General features: G+C 42.8%; 1 protein-coding gene across 6 annotated transcripts in view; it reads left to right on the top strand.

The window, feature by feature from the left end:
* Positions 1-17,428, top strand: part of fbxo18 (F-box DNA helicase 1) — a 114,183-nt gene that overhangs the window by 50,501 nt on the left and 46,254 nt on the right. For all 6 annotated transcript variants that reach the window (XM_063073067.1, XM_063073064.1, XM_063073062.1 and 3 more), the window contains 5 exons: positions 1,179-1,347; positions 6,005-6,224; positions 7,679-7,757; positions 15,723-15,809; positions 16,773-16,909. In XM_063073067.1, coding sequence (XP_062929137.1) covers positions 1,179-1,347; positions 6,005-6,224; positions 7,679-7,757; positions 15,723-15,809; positions 16,773-16,909 — 692 coding nt within the window. The remainder of the gene's footprint in view (positions 1-1,178; positions 1,348-6,004; positions 6,225-7,678; positions 7,758-15,722; positions 15,810-16,772; positions 16,910-17,428) is intronic.

The following is a 17,428-nucleotide window of genomic DNA, read 5'->3' as shown; positions in this document are numbered from 1 at the left end:
AGTGGTAAGGAGCCTGTTGTTGCTGATTGTGTTGTTTTGCTGAACATAATGGGCACACTATGTCAGTGCTGGGACGTGTGGCAACACTTGCAGGCTGCCCCCATCACATCCTTGGGTGTGTTGTGTGCTAAGGCAGATGGCACATTTCAGTGTGTCTTTTGATGTACATGTAATAACTTTAATAATCCAAAACAAATAATTCAGATTGTTGGTTCAGTAAGGTCCTAGGGGAAGCAAATCTGCTCTCTTTTACCCCATCTGGTCTACGCGTGACTCCTTGCCACCAATGTTGTCAGTCCATAACTGCGTCCTGATTGAGGCAATTAGGGGTGCATAATACATGCTGGCATTGATAGAGACAGCAGCATCCCATGAACAAATGCGTAAAAGAGGGGTCTCTGGAAAGAAGCTCCTAAGAAGGAGTTGAAGTGTAAGGTGCAAAGGATGGGAAATTAAGGAATGCAGCATCTTGTGTTACTGTGTTTATGTATAAACTGATTTGTCTCATGGCCAGTTTTCCATCACCAATCTGACCATAGGACTGTTAAAACAAAACTTCTCTCCATCTTAAAGGTTTCTTCCCCCAGGCAGTTAATCTGATCAACCATCCTAGTTAGCTCTCCCCAGCCCGTCACTGCAGTGTAACACTTTAAGCCACTTTCTCTAATGCTGTTTACATTGTAGATATATGCTGGTTTTTATGTATTTATGCACATTTGATTCCGTATCTACACTTTAATTTTATATTATTCTCTTTTTTTTGGTAGTTGAATGTTGGTTTTTTTGTTGCATGTCGCACGAACACTCCACAGCAAATTCCTAATATGTGTAAATGTACTGTATATGTCGAGTAAAGTAAATAATAACTTTTTCCTTTTGTGAAGTGCTGTACAGTAGGATAAAGTACAAGCATAAAATAAAAGACAAAAAGTTGTTCATTCCTAGCAAGGTTAAATAAATAGGTTTTGAGCTGGCGTTTAGAAGTACCAACTGAGTCTGCATTTAGGTATTAAATTCCACAGTTTAGGAGTGTACTCTTTTTTTAAAAAAAAGTGCTGACCTGCCAATTTTCAATAACACTGATCAAGTTGATTCTTGATTCTCAATAGTATGTTGAAACATAGATCTTTAATTCTTTGGTCAAGATCTTAATGTTGTTAATCTTCCTCCTGCCCCAGGTACAGGTAAAACGTCATTGCTGATTACGTATGCATGGCACAGACCTCACCTCCAGTTCCTGTTTGTACTTCCCAACAAGCCTGTTCCAGAGGAAGTCAGTTACCATTTCCCTTCAAATGTGGAGTGTACAACCATGCACACCAAAGCCTATCAGTGTGTTGGGTACAAGTAAGTAGGAACGGAATGGATATTATTCAGTCCTGTCATGTGTCTGTGTGTCCTAAGGGGAGAAGAAGCTGGTTCTGAAATGTTGCCTGTGTGTCTTCATGCTCCTATACCACTTCCATGATGGTAGCAATGAGAAGAGGGCATGTTCTGGCTGGTGGGATTTGGAGGCCACCTTCATGGGGCATTGGCACATCCATCGCTGGGCAGACAACAGTGATACTTGCCAGCTGCTGGTGCTGTTGAGCGCAAGTCATGCTCTGTTCAGTTGCCCATCTCTTCCAGTGAGGTACCAGGCTTCTGAGAGCACCTTCTTCAGTAGAATGGTTCTGACAGAGAATTATTTGGTCACTGGTTCCAATTCAAGGAGTGTGCACTTGGTACTCTCAATTCCAACTCTCAAATGGGCTTTTAATTATATTGATTAAAGGTTGAAATTCTACCTAAGCACAGTGGCTGCTACGGTTCAGTTGTCTGAATCTGAAGATTGTGAGTTCAAACCACACTAAACACCGAACTCCAGGCTCTGAGCTGAGGGAATGCTGTACAGATGATCCTGTTTCTCAGACAGAATACTGAACTTAAAACCGTGTCTCCTCTCAGGCAGACCAACAAGCTTTGAGCTTGAAGAGTAGCTCTGGTGTAGTTTTTCCTACACTGAATGTTTATCCAATGATGATATCAAATGGGTACTGTGAGAACTTTCTGTGTGCAGACTCTGCATATTGTGGATTACAGTAGTAATTACACAATACTGTAAAGTGACTTGGGACAAATTGAAGATTAGAATTTAAATGCAAGATTGAAGCCAAAAGTATAAAGTCAATAGCTGTAATAAGCAAAATTCATTTTGTAAACACTTTATGGATTTTGCAACTACAGGATCACAAAAGTTCAGTTTACAGCCTGGAGTGTAGAATAAGTTACTTTGTCATATAATCCTAGTTACATCATTGTCTAGTGACTAAGGCAAAAAGGTTATTGGATTAGCCCCAGCAGGTAAACTAATCTTCCTCTTGTTTGTAGCCCTAACAAGTGAATGTTCACTGCCATTTCCCTATAATAGCACCAGTGGCACACTGATTAAAAGTCACATGTACATTGAAGCATACAGTGAAATGTTGATTTTCACCAAAGACCACAGTCCAAGCATGCGCTGGGGGCAGCCCACAAGTGTTGTCATGCTTCTAGCACCAACATAACATGCCCACAACTTAATTGTATCTTTTTAGGAATATAGGAGGAAACCAGCATGGTCAGTCACGGGGGTGGTGGGGGGGGAGGGATGCGGGGAGAGACACAGGGAGAAAACACTCTTTAAAGACAGTGGCAGGAATTGGTGATTGATGACTAACAGACCCCAATCAGTTAAGTTAGGCAACCCCTCCTCCTCCACTGTCCCCTGAACACCGGCGTGCCTCAAGGCTGTGTGCTGAGCCCTCTTCTGTACTCCTTTTTCACCTATGACTGCGTTCCTGTACATGGTTCTAACTCCATAATCAAGTTCGCAGACAACACCACAGTGGTTGGCCTGATCAGAGGGGGTGACGAGACGGCCTATAGGGACGAGATCCAGCACCTGGCTGCGTGGTGTGCCAACAACAACTTGGCCCTTAACACTCAGAAGACCAAGGAGATCATTGTGGACTTCAGGCACGCTAGGAGCCACACTCACGTCCCCATCTACATCAACGGAGCTGTAGTGGAGCGTGTATCAAGCTTCAAATTCCTTGGTGTCCACATTTCTGAGGATCTCACCTGGTCCCTGAACTCCTCCATCCTGATCAAAAAGGCTCAACAGTGCCTTTATTTCCTGCGGAGCATCAAGAAAGCTCACCTCTGTCCCAGGATACTGACAGACTTTTACCGCTGTACCATTGAGAGCATACTCACCAACTGCACCTCAGTGTCGTATGGTAATCGTCCTGTATCGGATCGCAAAGCACTCCAGCATGTGGTGAAAGCTGCCCAGTGGATTATTGGCAGCCTATTGCCCACCATTGAGAACATCTACCATAAACACTACCTGGGCAGGGTGAAAAGTATTATCAAGGATGCATCTCACCCTAACCATGGACTTTTTACTCTCCTCCCATCTGGTAGGCGCTACAGGAGCCTCCGCTCCCGCACCAGCAGGCACAGGAAGAGCTTCTTCCCTGAGGCTGTGACCCTGCTGAACCTCACATCACAGCGCTAAGCAGTATTGCATCCATATTGTACTGTCTCAGTACTTTTATATTTGTGTGCTGTAGCACTTACTTTTTATTTGCAGTTAATTTGTAAGTAACACTATTCTTTACATTTCTAGTCAGATGCTAACTGCATTTCATTGGCTTTGTATCTGTACGCGGCACAATGACAATAAAGTTGAATCTCATCTAATCTAATCTAAGTGATCGCTGGCTCTGTAAAGTGTTACACTAATTGTTACGCTGCAATCATATCTATCTTTAATGCCATATTTCATAAGTGGTCTGGTACAGGGGCAGGCTACTTGTCTTGAGGTAACAGGGATTGGCAGCATCAGCCATCCCCCACACTAGCCATTTTCCAGGTGGACACTACCTCATCGGACATCAGTAAGTCTGCAACCAGTTCACTGAACTGTGGTTGCTGCTGGTAACTGAGACCAAATTGATCTTTGTGATATAATGGAAGGGGTTGGTCAGGACACTTTGAGTTCTCCTTGCTCTTTAGTTTCTCTGTTGGTTTGGCTTTTCACCACACCAATCAAACACCGATCGTCGATCTCTGGTGCTATAAAGTGATTGTTCTAACCACTGTGTTACCGTGACGACCTCACAATTCACTGTTTTTAAATTGCCATCTTGAGAACATGGAAATAGTCCATATCTTCATCTTTCAATTCTGCTGATGTTTCAGTAGACAGAAGAAGATTTGTCCCTATGCTGGAGGTCACTTCGTCCTTTCCTCCCTTCCTCCATTGTGATGTACCTGAAGCTCATACAATCGACAGCTGTTCTCTATAGTTGATTCAGTCGGAGATGTTGGTCCCTGAATTAATTCATTGAATGACACTAACTAAAAATGGAAATGGTGCTTGTGTGTTTATTGTGGGTTGACTATCACGTGTTTATGTTGGGTAGAGATATAACCTTTCACTTCTTGTACTTACATTTGCCTCCAGAAGGAAAGGAAACGCTTGGCTGTGCTGAGGAATTTTAAACAGTTGCTGGAATGGTTTGTGAGTTTGTGTGTGTTCCAATGTCCTGAAAACACATGAAAATAGGGATAACTTGGCTGATTTGTCGGACTTTTCCTAAGGATGACACGGTGGCGTAGCACTTTATATTACCTGCAACCTGGGTTCAATTCCTGCCACTGTCTGCAATGAGTTTATACGTTCTCCCCGTGACTGCATGGGTTTCCTCTGAGTGCTGCGGTTTCCTTCCACAGTCCAAAGAGGTACTGGTTTGTAGGTTAATTGGTCATTGTAAATTGTCCTGTGATTAGGCTGGGGTTAAATCAGGCGTTTCTGGGCGCCGAGGCTCAAAGGGCCAGAAGGGCCTATTCCATGCTGTAACTAATTTAAAGACTGAACGTTCAAGACATTAAAGCACAATGTTTCAAGTACAGCATTGATGAGCCTCGTTTTGATAGGCAGTGGAGTAGAAATTTGTGAGCTGTTGTGTTAAATGTGCAGCAGTACACTTCTATGCTGCTTCTGTTTAAGCCAAGAGGAGGATGAATTTCAACCAGGGCATCTTTTGGATTGATGTTATGGTGACAAACTGAACTAACACAGAAACTAATGAAAAGAAGAGCAAGGAGAACTTGCAGTGTCCTAGCTAATCTCTTCCAATTTAGCGTGAAGAAAGATGAACTTGTTTTCATTTACGAGCAGCAGCTGTTGTTCAGTGAGGTGGTTGTACAAGATTTATTGATGTCTGATGTGGTGTCTAGCTGGAAGATGGCGAATGTGGGGAATGGTTGATGTTGGCAGCTCCCTGCTGGTTCAAAACTGATATCTTGCACATCAGTACACCTGTACTGAATTACTTACTACAGGTCGACCTTCACTAATCCAGTACCATTGGGACCTGAGGAGAGCCAGATTAGTGAAAATGCCGAATTACAGAAAGATCACATCAAGCATAATCAGTGCCGGATTATCGAAGGAACCGGATTACAGGTAGTCAGATTAGTGAAGGTCGACTGTAATGAAATGTGGTATTGAAGATGGATATGACTACATTGTAATGCTTAGTACAGCCCTTCACAGCATCAATGATTGGGTTCAATTAATGCTGGGTCTGTAAGGAGTTTATAAGTTCTCTCTGTGACTGCATGGATTTCCTCTGGGTGCTCCAGTTTCTTTCCAAAGATGTAAGGGTCAGTGTTCGTAAGTTTTGGGCATGCTACATTGTGCCAGAAGCATGGTGACACCTGTGTGGTGCCCCAGCACACATTCAGACTCTCTGGGTTGTTGATACAAAACGACCCATTTAACTGTGTTTCGATGTTTCAATGTACAGTACGTGACAAATAAAACTAACCTTTAATCTTCCACAGCACAAAGTGAAGAACTCCCTGTAGTCTTTGCCGTTTGCCAACTAGGAAGGATGTTGTAACAGTTGCAACAGCAGATAACTGACGTGCGTGAGTTTTCTTAAGTTTTGACAAAAGCATTTTTTTCTAGATACCATCAGAAAAAGAAGCTTATGCATTGTGGTCTGAAGCCATTTGCTGTTTCAAGATTTGCTGAAGGACAGGGTAGCCTTTCTCGAGCAAGTTTTATCTGTCGGATCCTCAGCACTTTCTTCTCCTCAGCGGATGCATCTATCACTGTAGCTCATGTACCGGGCGAATGCAAGAGCACGTATGGAGGTACCAGGTCAATGGAACATCACGAGAAATTAGTGAGTCTACCAACTGTAGATAGAATTATCCCTCCGGTACTGCAGTGGTTTCCAGGCCACTGAATCTTACTAGGTCAGGCTTGTTGAATCTGTTTCTGGTAGATCACCTTCAAAGGTATATATGGGAGTAACAAGAGATGGTTTAAAAAAAATGTGTTGCATACACAACTGAAAGTCATTCACTGGACAGCCCATTTCCCCCCTTGTTTTATATCCTTTCTTTATGGTTAATTTCCTCTCTCCTCTGTTGCTTAAGGACGCTCAAGTCAATTGTAATTTCAGCACCTGCTGAGAAGAGATAGCTCAGCACAGCCTAGGAATTGAAATCGAAATTACCCAATGCAGAACAATGTCACCTCTCACGGTTCTAGATTTCAACGCTGAGAACTCCAACCATTTTCATGCAGTGAGTTTTAAAAGAGGAAGTTTAGAGGTACTTGTCATGTTACCTGTTTTTGATATCTTGGACAATTCCCAATCTGGTGACTCAAAGAAACAAATTAATTGCATTAAATGGCACCTTTCCATGGGTTCTGAGGTCCTGGGCACAGCTGCGCTTTCCACAGTGGTGCAGCCTCAAAGCTCCAACCACTCGGGTTCCATTCTGATCTCTGGTGCTGTCTGTGTGGCGTTTTCATCTTCTCACTGTGCCCAGTTTCCCTCTTGCATTCCAGAGACGTGTTGCTAGATTCTTTACCTACTACGCATCATGCCGCTGGTGTTTAGGGCAGCAGTGAATGTCCTCCCTCTCTGGTGATCTTCATTGTGTCAGTAACTTCCTCTTGGTTTTCACTACTGTCAATCATGCAAGTCCTGGGTGGAGACTCAGGAATACTGTCACGCACAGATGTGGAAGGACTCTTCATTGCTGTTTCTGTAACAGTTTTGTTTCACCAGTCAGGGTTGTTGGCCCTAAACTTGGGGGTAGGCTACTCTTAGTCTGGCCTCTACCCTTTGACCTGTTTAGCATGAGTGCATTAAAGCATAAAGCCCTGACTCCAGCCATTATAGCTCTCCGGGTTACTGAGGCACGCAAGCCTCCAAACCCTATGACAAGGTTGTGGTCCTCTTGGAGGTGATGTATTATTTGGCCCCTGTAAATTGCCCTTAATGTGTAGGTACTGGGGGGAAATTGAAAAGAATGTGAGGGGAATAAAATGAGATTGGTATAAATGGGTGCTTGATGGCCAGTGCACACCTGATGGGCTAAGGGCCTGTTTTTGTGCTGTGTGGCTTTATTTGACAGACCACTGTGTTACCACAAATGGGCTGCATACAGTCCGTGAATCTTCATCCTAATCATCTTTATGTGGGTCTCTCTTGGTGTTTCATTCCATGTACATGTAAAAAGCTAATATCTCTTTAATCTTTGAAGAAGCTGTATTAATATGCACTACTCTTCATTTCCTCATCACCATTTTTTAAATGTGGAATTAATTGTGGATTTATTTCAGGAGCTGGTTGGAGATGCAAAGAAGATTTGGAAAAAGATGGTGGATCTTCATGAAACCAACTACTTCATGACTCATGATGGTGAAGTTGATTGTGGTTGTCGGGTGCATTAATTTTTCCAGAATTTAAGTAGCTTCTGATTCTTTTGCCTTGGAGAATATGTTGCTATGTTAGAGCATTTATAAAAAGAAAATGCTGGAAGTATTCTGCAGTTTAGGGGAAAAGAATGTGCAAGGAAACAGTTAACTGATCAAGTTGATGACCAGTCCTCGAAAGCTTGCAGTTATTTAGATGCTTGCCTAGAATTGTTTATTTTGGTAGTTTCTAGTTTGAAGTTATTGTTGGACCCAGCTGCTTCATTCTCAGATTAGATTGTTTAACTGTTATTTTCTTTTTTGTTTAACATTTAATTGTCTGTTTATATTTAAGTATTTCTTGCATGCATGTAACAGTTTTATAAGCTCCTTAGCGGTCGCAGTGGATAGATATAGTTGTTCAATGTGTCCCTAGTGGTTATATTGTTATAATTTCTAGAAAATTCTGAAAGCTTCTCTTGGTACTGCATTGTTTGAATAGGAGCTATCTATGAATTTGTGTAGAATATCCTTATGGTATAACAATAGGGGACTGCAATGCCGCTCCATCTTAATTTTTTGTTCTGTTGTCTCTCTCTCTATGCTTAGCAGACCTCTATCACTGGCCATTTCAATTTTTCTTTGTTCTATTAGCTTTTAAAAAAACACTTGTAAGCAATAAGTTTCCTGACTTCTGAAAGACTCTTGAATTAAAATATCAGTACCCAGTAACTGGTGCAGTTGGCAGGATGGTTGTGAGATTTAAGCATTTGGAGCAACTGCAAAGTGGAATTTTTAGAGCACAGCAAAGTGGGTAAGAACTTGTCTGTTCCAATTGGTCTAAAAGGAAACTAATTAGGAATGAAGAATTGCTATGTTGCTATTTTGAAAGGAAGAACATCTGTGAAACTCAAGCTGGTAAAGTCACACGCAAGCTAGTAGTGTGCAGATTAAATATGCAAGCCAGTAGAGTGTCAAAAAAAATAAAATCATACAAGCAGCAGAGCACAGATTTAAAAAAAAAACTAAATGCATGAGTGGAGTGTGTGAGAAAACTTAAATACGTGCAATCTGGTGGAAAACGTAAAATTTCAGTTGCAATCTATTTATACATTGAGAACTTGTCCAAAGTAATATAAAGTACATATTATACAACTTAAGATCAAATCTAAACAATGGCCAAAGTCATGAAACCCAGTAAGAACCTTAGTGCATTTTACCTGCATAAAACACCTCAGTTTGATAAAACTAATGAAAAAGTCTGGATGAAATATACCAACAATGTTAAGTTTATTAAGATCCAGAAAATGTCTGAGGGAAAGGGAATGGCTGCTACTGATTTAGAGATAAGTCTGTAAGGTCAGTTTGATCGAATGTGCAGGCAAAGAGAGAGTTAATGAGGCAAATATAGACATTTACCAATCAAAAGAAATGGAAAACTTGTGATAAGCTACAAAAACACTGTGATAGAGACAGTAAAAAGTCTAAAAGCAAATGTTGTTTACTTGGATTTTCAGAAGGCCTTTGATAAGGTGCCACACATGAGGCTGCTTAACAAGAAAAGAGCCCATGATATGATAGGAAAGATAGTAGCATGGACAAAGCATTCACTGATTGGCAGGAGGCAAAGAGTACGAATAAAGGGAGTCTATTCTGGTTGGCGGCCGATGACTAGTGGTGTTCGGCTGGGATCAGTGTTGGGACTAATTCTTTTCATGTTATATGTCAATGATCTGAATGGTGGAATTGATGGCTTTGCAGCCAAGTTTGCAGATAATACAAAGATGGGTAGAGAGAAAGATAGTGTTGAAGAAGCAGAGAATCTGCAGAAGGAGTTAGACAGATTGGGAGAATGGGCAAAGAAATGACAGATGGAAGATAATGCAGGGAGATGTATGGTCATGAACTTTGGTAGAGGAATAAAGGTGTAGACTACTTTCTAAACAGGAATAAAATTCAAAAATTAGAAGTGCAAAGGGACTTGGGAGGCCTCGTGAAGGATTCTGTAAAGGTTAATTTGCAGGTTGAGTTGGTGGTAAGGAGGGCGTACAATGTTACCATTCATTTCAGGAGGATTAGAACAGCAGTCCCCAACCACCGGGCCGTGGACCGGTACTGGGCTGCAAAGCGTGTGCTACCTGGCCGCGAGGAAACGATACGAGTCAGCTGCACCTTTCCTCATTCCCTGTCACGCACTGTTGAACTTGAACATAAGGTTGTCAACTGCCCCGTATTTGCCGGGACATCCCGTATTTTGGGCTAAATTGGTTTGTCCCATATGGGACCGCCATTGTCCCATATTTCCCCCGCTAAGGTAGAGCGTTCCTATGAAACCGTTCGTGCCGAAATGGCATAAAGCGAAGAAGGAATTACCATTAACTTAATGGGAAAAATTTTTGAGCGTTCCCAGACCCAAAAACTAACCTACCAAATCGTACCAAATAACACATAAAACCTAAAATAACACCAACATATAGTAAAAGCAGGAATGATACGATAAATACACAGCCTATATAAAGTAGAAATAATGTATGTGCAGTGTAGTCAGGAAGATCAAGGCAAAACCGATTTGTGGGGGAAAAATCAGCATGTACGCGCATGCGCACGTCACATACGCACATGTCACGCATGCGCACACAGGTGCCCGCGCAAGGCTTCATGGTCATGGTAGTCTTTCTCGGGGTAAACACAAGTGTCCCGGGATTTGACTGCTACTTTTGTCCTTTATTTGGGAGTGAGAAAGTTGGCAACCCTAACTATAAAAGACATGTTGAGGTGAGTTTAACCCCACTTGAACACTGGGGGGGGGGGGGGAGTCGGTCAGTCCACAAGAATATTGTCACTATTAAACCGGTCCACAGTGCAAAAAAGGTTGGGGACCCCAAGACTAGAATATAAGGGCAAGCATGCCATGCTGAGGCTTTATAAGGATTGGTCAGACCACAGTTGCAGTATTGTGAGCAGTTTTGGGCCCCATTTTTAAGAAAAGATGAGGTAGCATTGGAGTGTGTCCAGAGGAGGTTAACAAGAGTGATTCCAGGAATAGAAACCACAGAAAAACTATAGCACAGAAACAGGCCTTTTGGCCCTTCTTGGCTGTGCCGAACCATTTTCTGCCTAGTCCCACTGACCTGCACACGGACCATATCCCTCCATACACCTCCCATCCATGTATCTGTCCAATTTATTCTTAAATGTTAAAAAAGAACCCGCATTTACCATCTCGTCTGGCAGCTCATTCCACACTCCCACCACTCTCTGTGTGAAGAAGCCCCCGCTAATGTTCCCTTTAAACTTGTCCCCCCTCACCCTTAACCCATGTCCTCTGGTTTTTTTCTCCCCTTGCCTCAGTGGAAAAAGCCTGCTTGCATTCACTCTATCTATACCCATCATAATTTTATATACCTCTATCAAATCTCCCCTCATTCTTCTACGCTCCAGGGAATAAAGTCCTAACCTATTTAACCTTTCTCTGTAACTGAGTTTCTCAAGTCCCGGCAACATCCTTGTAAACCTTCTCTGCACTCTTTCAACCTTATTTATATCCTTCCTGTAATTTGGTGACCAAAACTGAACACAATACTCCAGATTCGGCCTCACCAATGCCCTATACAACCTCATCATAACATTCCAGCTCTTATACTCAATACTTTGATTAATAAAGGCCAAGGTACCAAAAGCTGTCTTTACGACCCTATCTACCTGTGACACAATTTTTAGGGAATTTTGTATCTGTATTCCCAGAACCCTCTGTTCTACTGCACTCCTCAGTGCCTTACCGTTAATCCTGTATGTTCTACCTTGGTTTGTCCTTCCAACGTGCAATACTTCACACTTGTCTGTATTAAACTCCATCTGCCATTTTTCAGCCCTTTTTCCCAGCTGGTCCAAGTCCAGCTGCAGGCTCTGAAAACCTTCCTCACTGTCTACTGCACCTCCAATCTTTGTATCATCAGCAAATTTGCTGATCCAATTTACCACATTATCATCCAGATCATTGATATAGATGACAATGGACCCAGCACTGATCCCTGTGGCTCACCACTAGTCACAGGCCTCCACTCGGAGAAGCAATTCTCTACTGCTACTCTTTGGCTTCTTCCATTGAGCCAATGTCTAATCCTATTTACCACCTCTCCATGTATACCTAGCGACTGAATTTTCCTAACTAACCTCCCATGCGGGACCTTGTCAAAGGCCTTACTGAAGTCTGTGTAGACAATATCCACTGCCTTCCCTTCATCCACTTTCCTGGTAAGCTCCTCGAAAAACTCCAATAGATTGGTCAAACATGACCTACCACGCACAAAGCCATGTTGACTCTCCCTAATAAGTCCCTGTCTATCCAAATGCTTGTAGATTCTGTCTCTTAGTACACCCTCCAATAACTTACCTACTACCAATGTTAAACTTACCGGCCTATAATTTCCGGGATTACGTTTCGATCCTTTTTTAAACAACGGAACAACATGAACCACTCTCCAATCCTCTGGCACCTCACCTGTAGACAGCGACATTTTAAATATTTCTGCCAGGGCTCCTGCAATTTCAACACTAGTCTCCTTCAAGGTCCGAGGGAACACCTTGTCAGGTTCCGGGGATTTATCCACTTTAATTTTCCTCAAGACAGCAAGCACCTCCTCCTTTTCAATCTGTACAGTTTCCATGATCTCACTACTTGTTTCCCTTAATTCCATAGACCTCATGCCAGTTTCCTTAGTAAATACAGATGCAAAAAACCTATTTAAGATCTCCCCCATTTCCTTTGGTTCCGCACATAGCCGACCACTCTGATCTTCAAGGGGACCAATTTTATCCTTTACAATCCTTTTGCTCTTAATATACCTGTAAAAGCTCTTTGGATTATCCTTCACTTTGACTGGCAAGGCAACCTCATGTCTTCTTTTAGCCCTCCTGATTTCTTTCTTAAGTATTTTCTTGCACCTCTTATACTCCTCAAGCACCTTATTTACTCCCTGCTTCCTGTACATGTCATACAACTCCCTTTTCTTCTTTATCAGAATTGCAATATTCCTTGAGAACCAAGGTTCCTTATTCCTATTCACTTTGCCTTTAATCCTGACAGGAACGTACAAATTCTGCACTCTCAAAATTTCTCCTTTGAAGGCTTCCCACCTACTGATCACATCTTTGCCAGAGAACAACCTGTCCCAATCCACTCTTTTTAGATCCTTTCTCATTTCTTCAAGCTTGGCCTTCTTCCAGTTCAGAACCTCAACCCTAGGACCAGATCTATCCTTGTCCATGATCAAGTTGAAACTAATGGTGTTATGATCACTGGAACCAAAGTGCTCCCTTACACAGACTTCCGTCACTTGTCCTAACTCGTTTCCTAACAGGAGATCCAATATTGCATCCCCTCTAGTTGGTCCCTCTATATATTGATTTAGAAAACTTTCCTGAACACATTTTACAAACTCTAAACCATCTAGACCCCTAACAGTATGGGAGTCCCAATCAGTATATGGAAAATTAAAATCCCCTACCACCACAACTTTATGTTTCCTGCAGTTGCCTGCTATCTCTCTGCAGATTTGCTCTTCCAATTCTCGTTGACTATTGGGTGGTCTGTAATACAATCCCACTAATGTGGCCATACCTTTCCAGTTTCTCAGCTCCACCCATAAGGACTCAGTAGACAAGCCCTCTAATCTGTCCTGCCTGAGCACTGCTGTAATATTTTCCCTAACAAGCAATGCTACTCCCCCACCTTTCATTTCTCTGCCTCGATCACATCTGAAACATCGGAACCCTGGAATATTAAGCTGCCAGTCCTGCCCCTCCTGTAGCCAAGTTTCACTAATTGCTATAACGTCATAATTTCACGTGTCAATCCACGCCCTCAACTCATCCGCCTTCCCCGCAATACTCCTAGCATTGAAGTATATACACCTCAGAAGATTTTTACCACCACTCACAACCTTTCTATTAGCGGATTTGCTTGAACTTTCAACATCATTTATTTTCACCCCAGCCACACTGTCAGCTCTGGCACTCTGGTTCCCATCCCCCTGCAAATTTAGTTTAAAGCCTCCCCAATAGCACTAACAAACCTCCCTGAAAGGATATTGGTCCCCCTGTAATTCAAGTGTAACCCGTCTCTCTTGTACAGGTCCCACCTGCCCCAGAAGAGGTCCCAATGATCCTGAACTCTGAAACCCTGCCCCCTACACCAGTTCCTCAGCCACTTGTTCATCCTCCAGAGCATCCTATTCTTACCCTCACTGGTACGTAGCACAGGTAGCTATCCTGAGATTACCACCCTTGAGGTCCTGCTTTTCACCATCCTACCAAGCTCTGTATACTCACTCTCCAGGAGCTCCTCACTCTTCCTTGCTATGTCATTGGTACCGATGTGCACCACAACATCTGGCTGATCACCTTCCCACTTCAGAATGTCATGCAATCGATCAGAGACATCCTTGACCCTGGCACCCGGGAGGCAACAAATCATCCTGGATTCTCTGTCACGACCACAGAACCTCCTATCTGCACCTCTAACTATCGAGTCCCCTATCACTACCGCTCTCCTCTTTTTCCACCCTCCCTTCTGCACTGCAGAGCCAGACTCAGTGCCAGAGATCCGGCTACTGCAGCTTGTCCCAGGTAAGTCATTCCCCCCCAACAGTATCCAATGCTGTATACTTGTTGAGGGGAGTGGTCACATGGGCAACTCTGCTCTGCCTGCCCTTTCCTCTTCCCTCGCCTGACAGTGACCCAATTTCCTGTCCTCTGCTCCTTTGGCGTAACTACCTCCCTGTAGCTACTATCTATAATCTCCTCATTCTCCCGAATGATCCGCAGGTCATCCAGCTCCTGCTCCAGTTCCCTAACGCGGTTTGTCAGGAGCTGCAGCTGGATGCACTTCTTGCAGGTGTTGTTGTCAGGGACACCGGAGGGCTCCCTGACTTCCCACACCCTCCAAGAGGAGCATTCCAAGATCCTGCCTGGCATTCTCTCTACTCTAAACAATCTGAACAAAAAACTTACCGGAACCTACCCTGGCCTCTGCCTGTTCTCACCGAAGCCTGTTGAGCCAAAGCCGTCCCACTCTGACTCAGTCCACTCCGACGATGGCCGCTGTATATGGTGGTCTGCTTTTAAACCTTGGCGCACTACGTCACGCGCCTGTGCAGTGCAGACCCTTCTCCCCAAGCAGTGTTTTAAAAAAAAAACGACTTTTTCTACCCGATTTCTTCACTCCCTTCTTCTCAGCTGCTTGCTTCGACTGAAACAAGAACCGTTGAAAATTTCTCTTTTTAAACCTTGGCGCACTACATCACGCGCCTGCGCAGTGCAGACCCTTCCCCCCGAGCAGTGTTGGGAAAAAAAATGACTTTTTCTACCCGATTTCTTCACTCCCTTCTTCTCAGCTGCTTGCTTCAACTGAAAGGGTTAATGTTTAGGCATCTGTTTACTGGGGTTCAGAAGAATGGGGGCGGGGGGAGATCTCATGGAAACCTATTAAATATTGAAAGACCTAGATGGAATAGATGTGTGAAGAATGACAGTGAACAATCTTTAATCTTGGTAGAAATCCAGAAATCCTTTCTAGAGTTAAAACTAGAGATTGGTTAATCTGTGTTGAGGAATAAAGTGAAAGAACAGAAATATGAAGTTTGGCTGCAGATCAATTTGGGATATTAACTAGCAAAGCAGACCGGGGAAGCTTACTGTTCCTGTTACTCCTGAAATATTGGCCCTGTTTCTCTCTCCAGAGCCTGACATCACCTGTGCAAGAGTAACATTTAGCACTTGACTAACTGTATTTCCAGCATCATCTGTCTTTCTTTCAGATTTTCTGCATCTGTAGTGTTTTTAAAAAAATTTTTGGTCTGTGCAGACATTTCATAATTTGATTATCTTAACAATATTTTGCTTTTATTTCTGATTTCTAGCATCCAGAGTAGTTTTTTTCTTTTGTTGTTAATGTTTTGTGCTTTATTTTAAGGCTATCTGAAACTTTGGCAACTTAGCAAACCCAATCTGTCGCAATTTGATGTCCTCCTTTTGGATGAAGCTGAAGATTGTAGTCCAGGTATGATGGTAACACTTTATACTTTATCCACTGGTGGAATGTGTTTGAAGAGTTTATTCAATTAATTCCTATGAAGGACACGGTTACTGGAGCAGACATTTTTGAAGCTTTGCTGAAAATGATGTCAGAAATGAAACTTAATGTGTCGAACCTAATTGGCATCACAACTGATGGGGCACCAGCAATGGTGGGACAGAAGAACTAAACTGAGCTCTTTGATTACTAGTTGGCATCCTTGGTTAAGCACAAATGAATTTCTAGCATGTGTTATTCACTAATTTGAGGCAAAACATATCTAGATGTATTTAAATGGATAATTCCCATATTTCAAGTTTTTATGGCATTTATCTGGCCCTCCGTCCGCTCATTAATATGCGATCCGGCCCACAGAGGCAAAAAGGTTGCCAACCTCTGGTTTAGACCATAAGACATAGGAACAGAATTAGGCTATTTGGCCCATCGAGTTTGCTCCACATTTCATCATATTTTCCTCTCAGCCCCATTTTCCTGCCTCCTCCCTGTATCCCTTCATGCCCTGACTAATTAAGAACCTATGCACCTCTGCCTTAATATATCCAGTGACTTGCCCTCCACAACCACCTGTGGCAATGAATTCCACAGATTCACCATTCTCTGGCTAAAGAAATTCCTTCTCATCTCCATTCAAAATAGACATCTCTCTATTCTGAGACTGTATCCTCTGGTCCTAGACTTCCCCACCATAGGAAAATCCTCTCCACATCCATTCTGTTGAAGCCTTTCAACATTTGATAGGTTTCAGTGAGATTTCCCACTCCCGTTCTTTTGAATTCCAGTGAGTACAAAGCCTAGCGCCATCAAATGCTCCTCCTATGGCAAGCCTTTTATTATTGCCCTTTCCCACAGGAAGAACTGTTGCAAGAATCTCCAGCATCACTTTACCTCCTTACTACAAACGTTTGTAAATGATTCTCTTTTCCTCAGCCATTATGGACATTATACTTTCTCAGAAATGTGGGAAGATTCTTGTGGGAGATCCACACCAACAGATCAGTAGTTCCAAGAGTCCTTTTGAAGCTCTGTGTGAAGCTCACCGCCCTCAACTGTTCAGTCTAACACAAGTAAGGATGTATCTTTTTTCTTAAAACTACACAATGTTTTCAAGCCTCAAATAAATTATCTGGTCTGGCAGTAAGTGACACCTTCTAGGATGTGTTTGCAGCCAAAGTATTTCAATAATAAAAAGACTTTTAACAACATCATAGTATTTTCCTGTGCCATTTTTAACACAGTAATACATGTCAAGGCATGTACAGCAGCCATGTGCCCAACTGTGTGGTGATCTATTACTAATATGCTGGTTAGATCTCCAGTTGGTTGGGCATGTGGTTGACTGTCAAAGAGATGGGTTTTAAGAAGCAGTGATTTAGTGGGGGAGTTCCTGATCTTGAAACTTAGGCAAGAAGGAATGGAAACAGAGCCTCTGAGTATAGAATTGAGGAGTTGCACAGGAAGCTGCAGATGCTGGAAATCTGGAGTGACACACAAAAGATCTGGAGGAATTCAGCAGGTCAGGTTGCATTTATGGAAGGAGATGGACAGTCAACATTTCACGTCGAGGCCCTTTGTTGGGACAGTGC

The sequence above is a fragment of the Mobula hypostoma genome, chromosome 20 (assembly GCF_963921235.1).
Source record: "Mobula hypostoma chromosome 20, sMobHyp1.1, whole genome shotgun sequence".
Classification (NCBI taxonomy): domain Eukaryota; kingdom Metazoa; phylum Chordata; class Chondrichthyes; order Myliobatiformes; family Myliobatidae; genus Mobula; species Mobula hypostoma.
The sequence above is the reverse complement of the archived record's forward strand: the minus strand, read 5'-3'. Positions and strand labels throughout refer to the sequence as shown.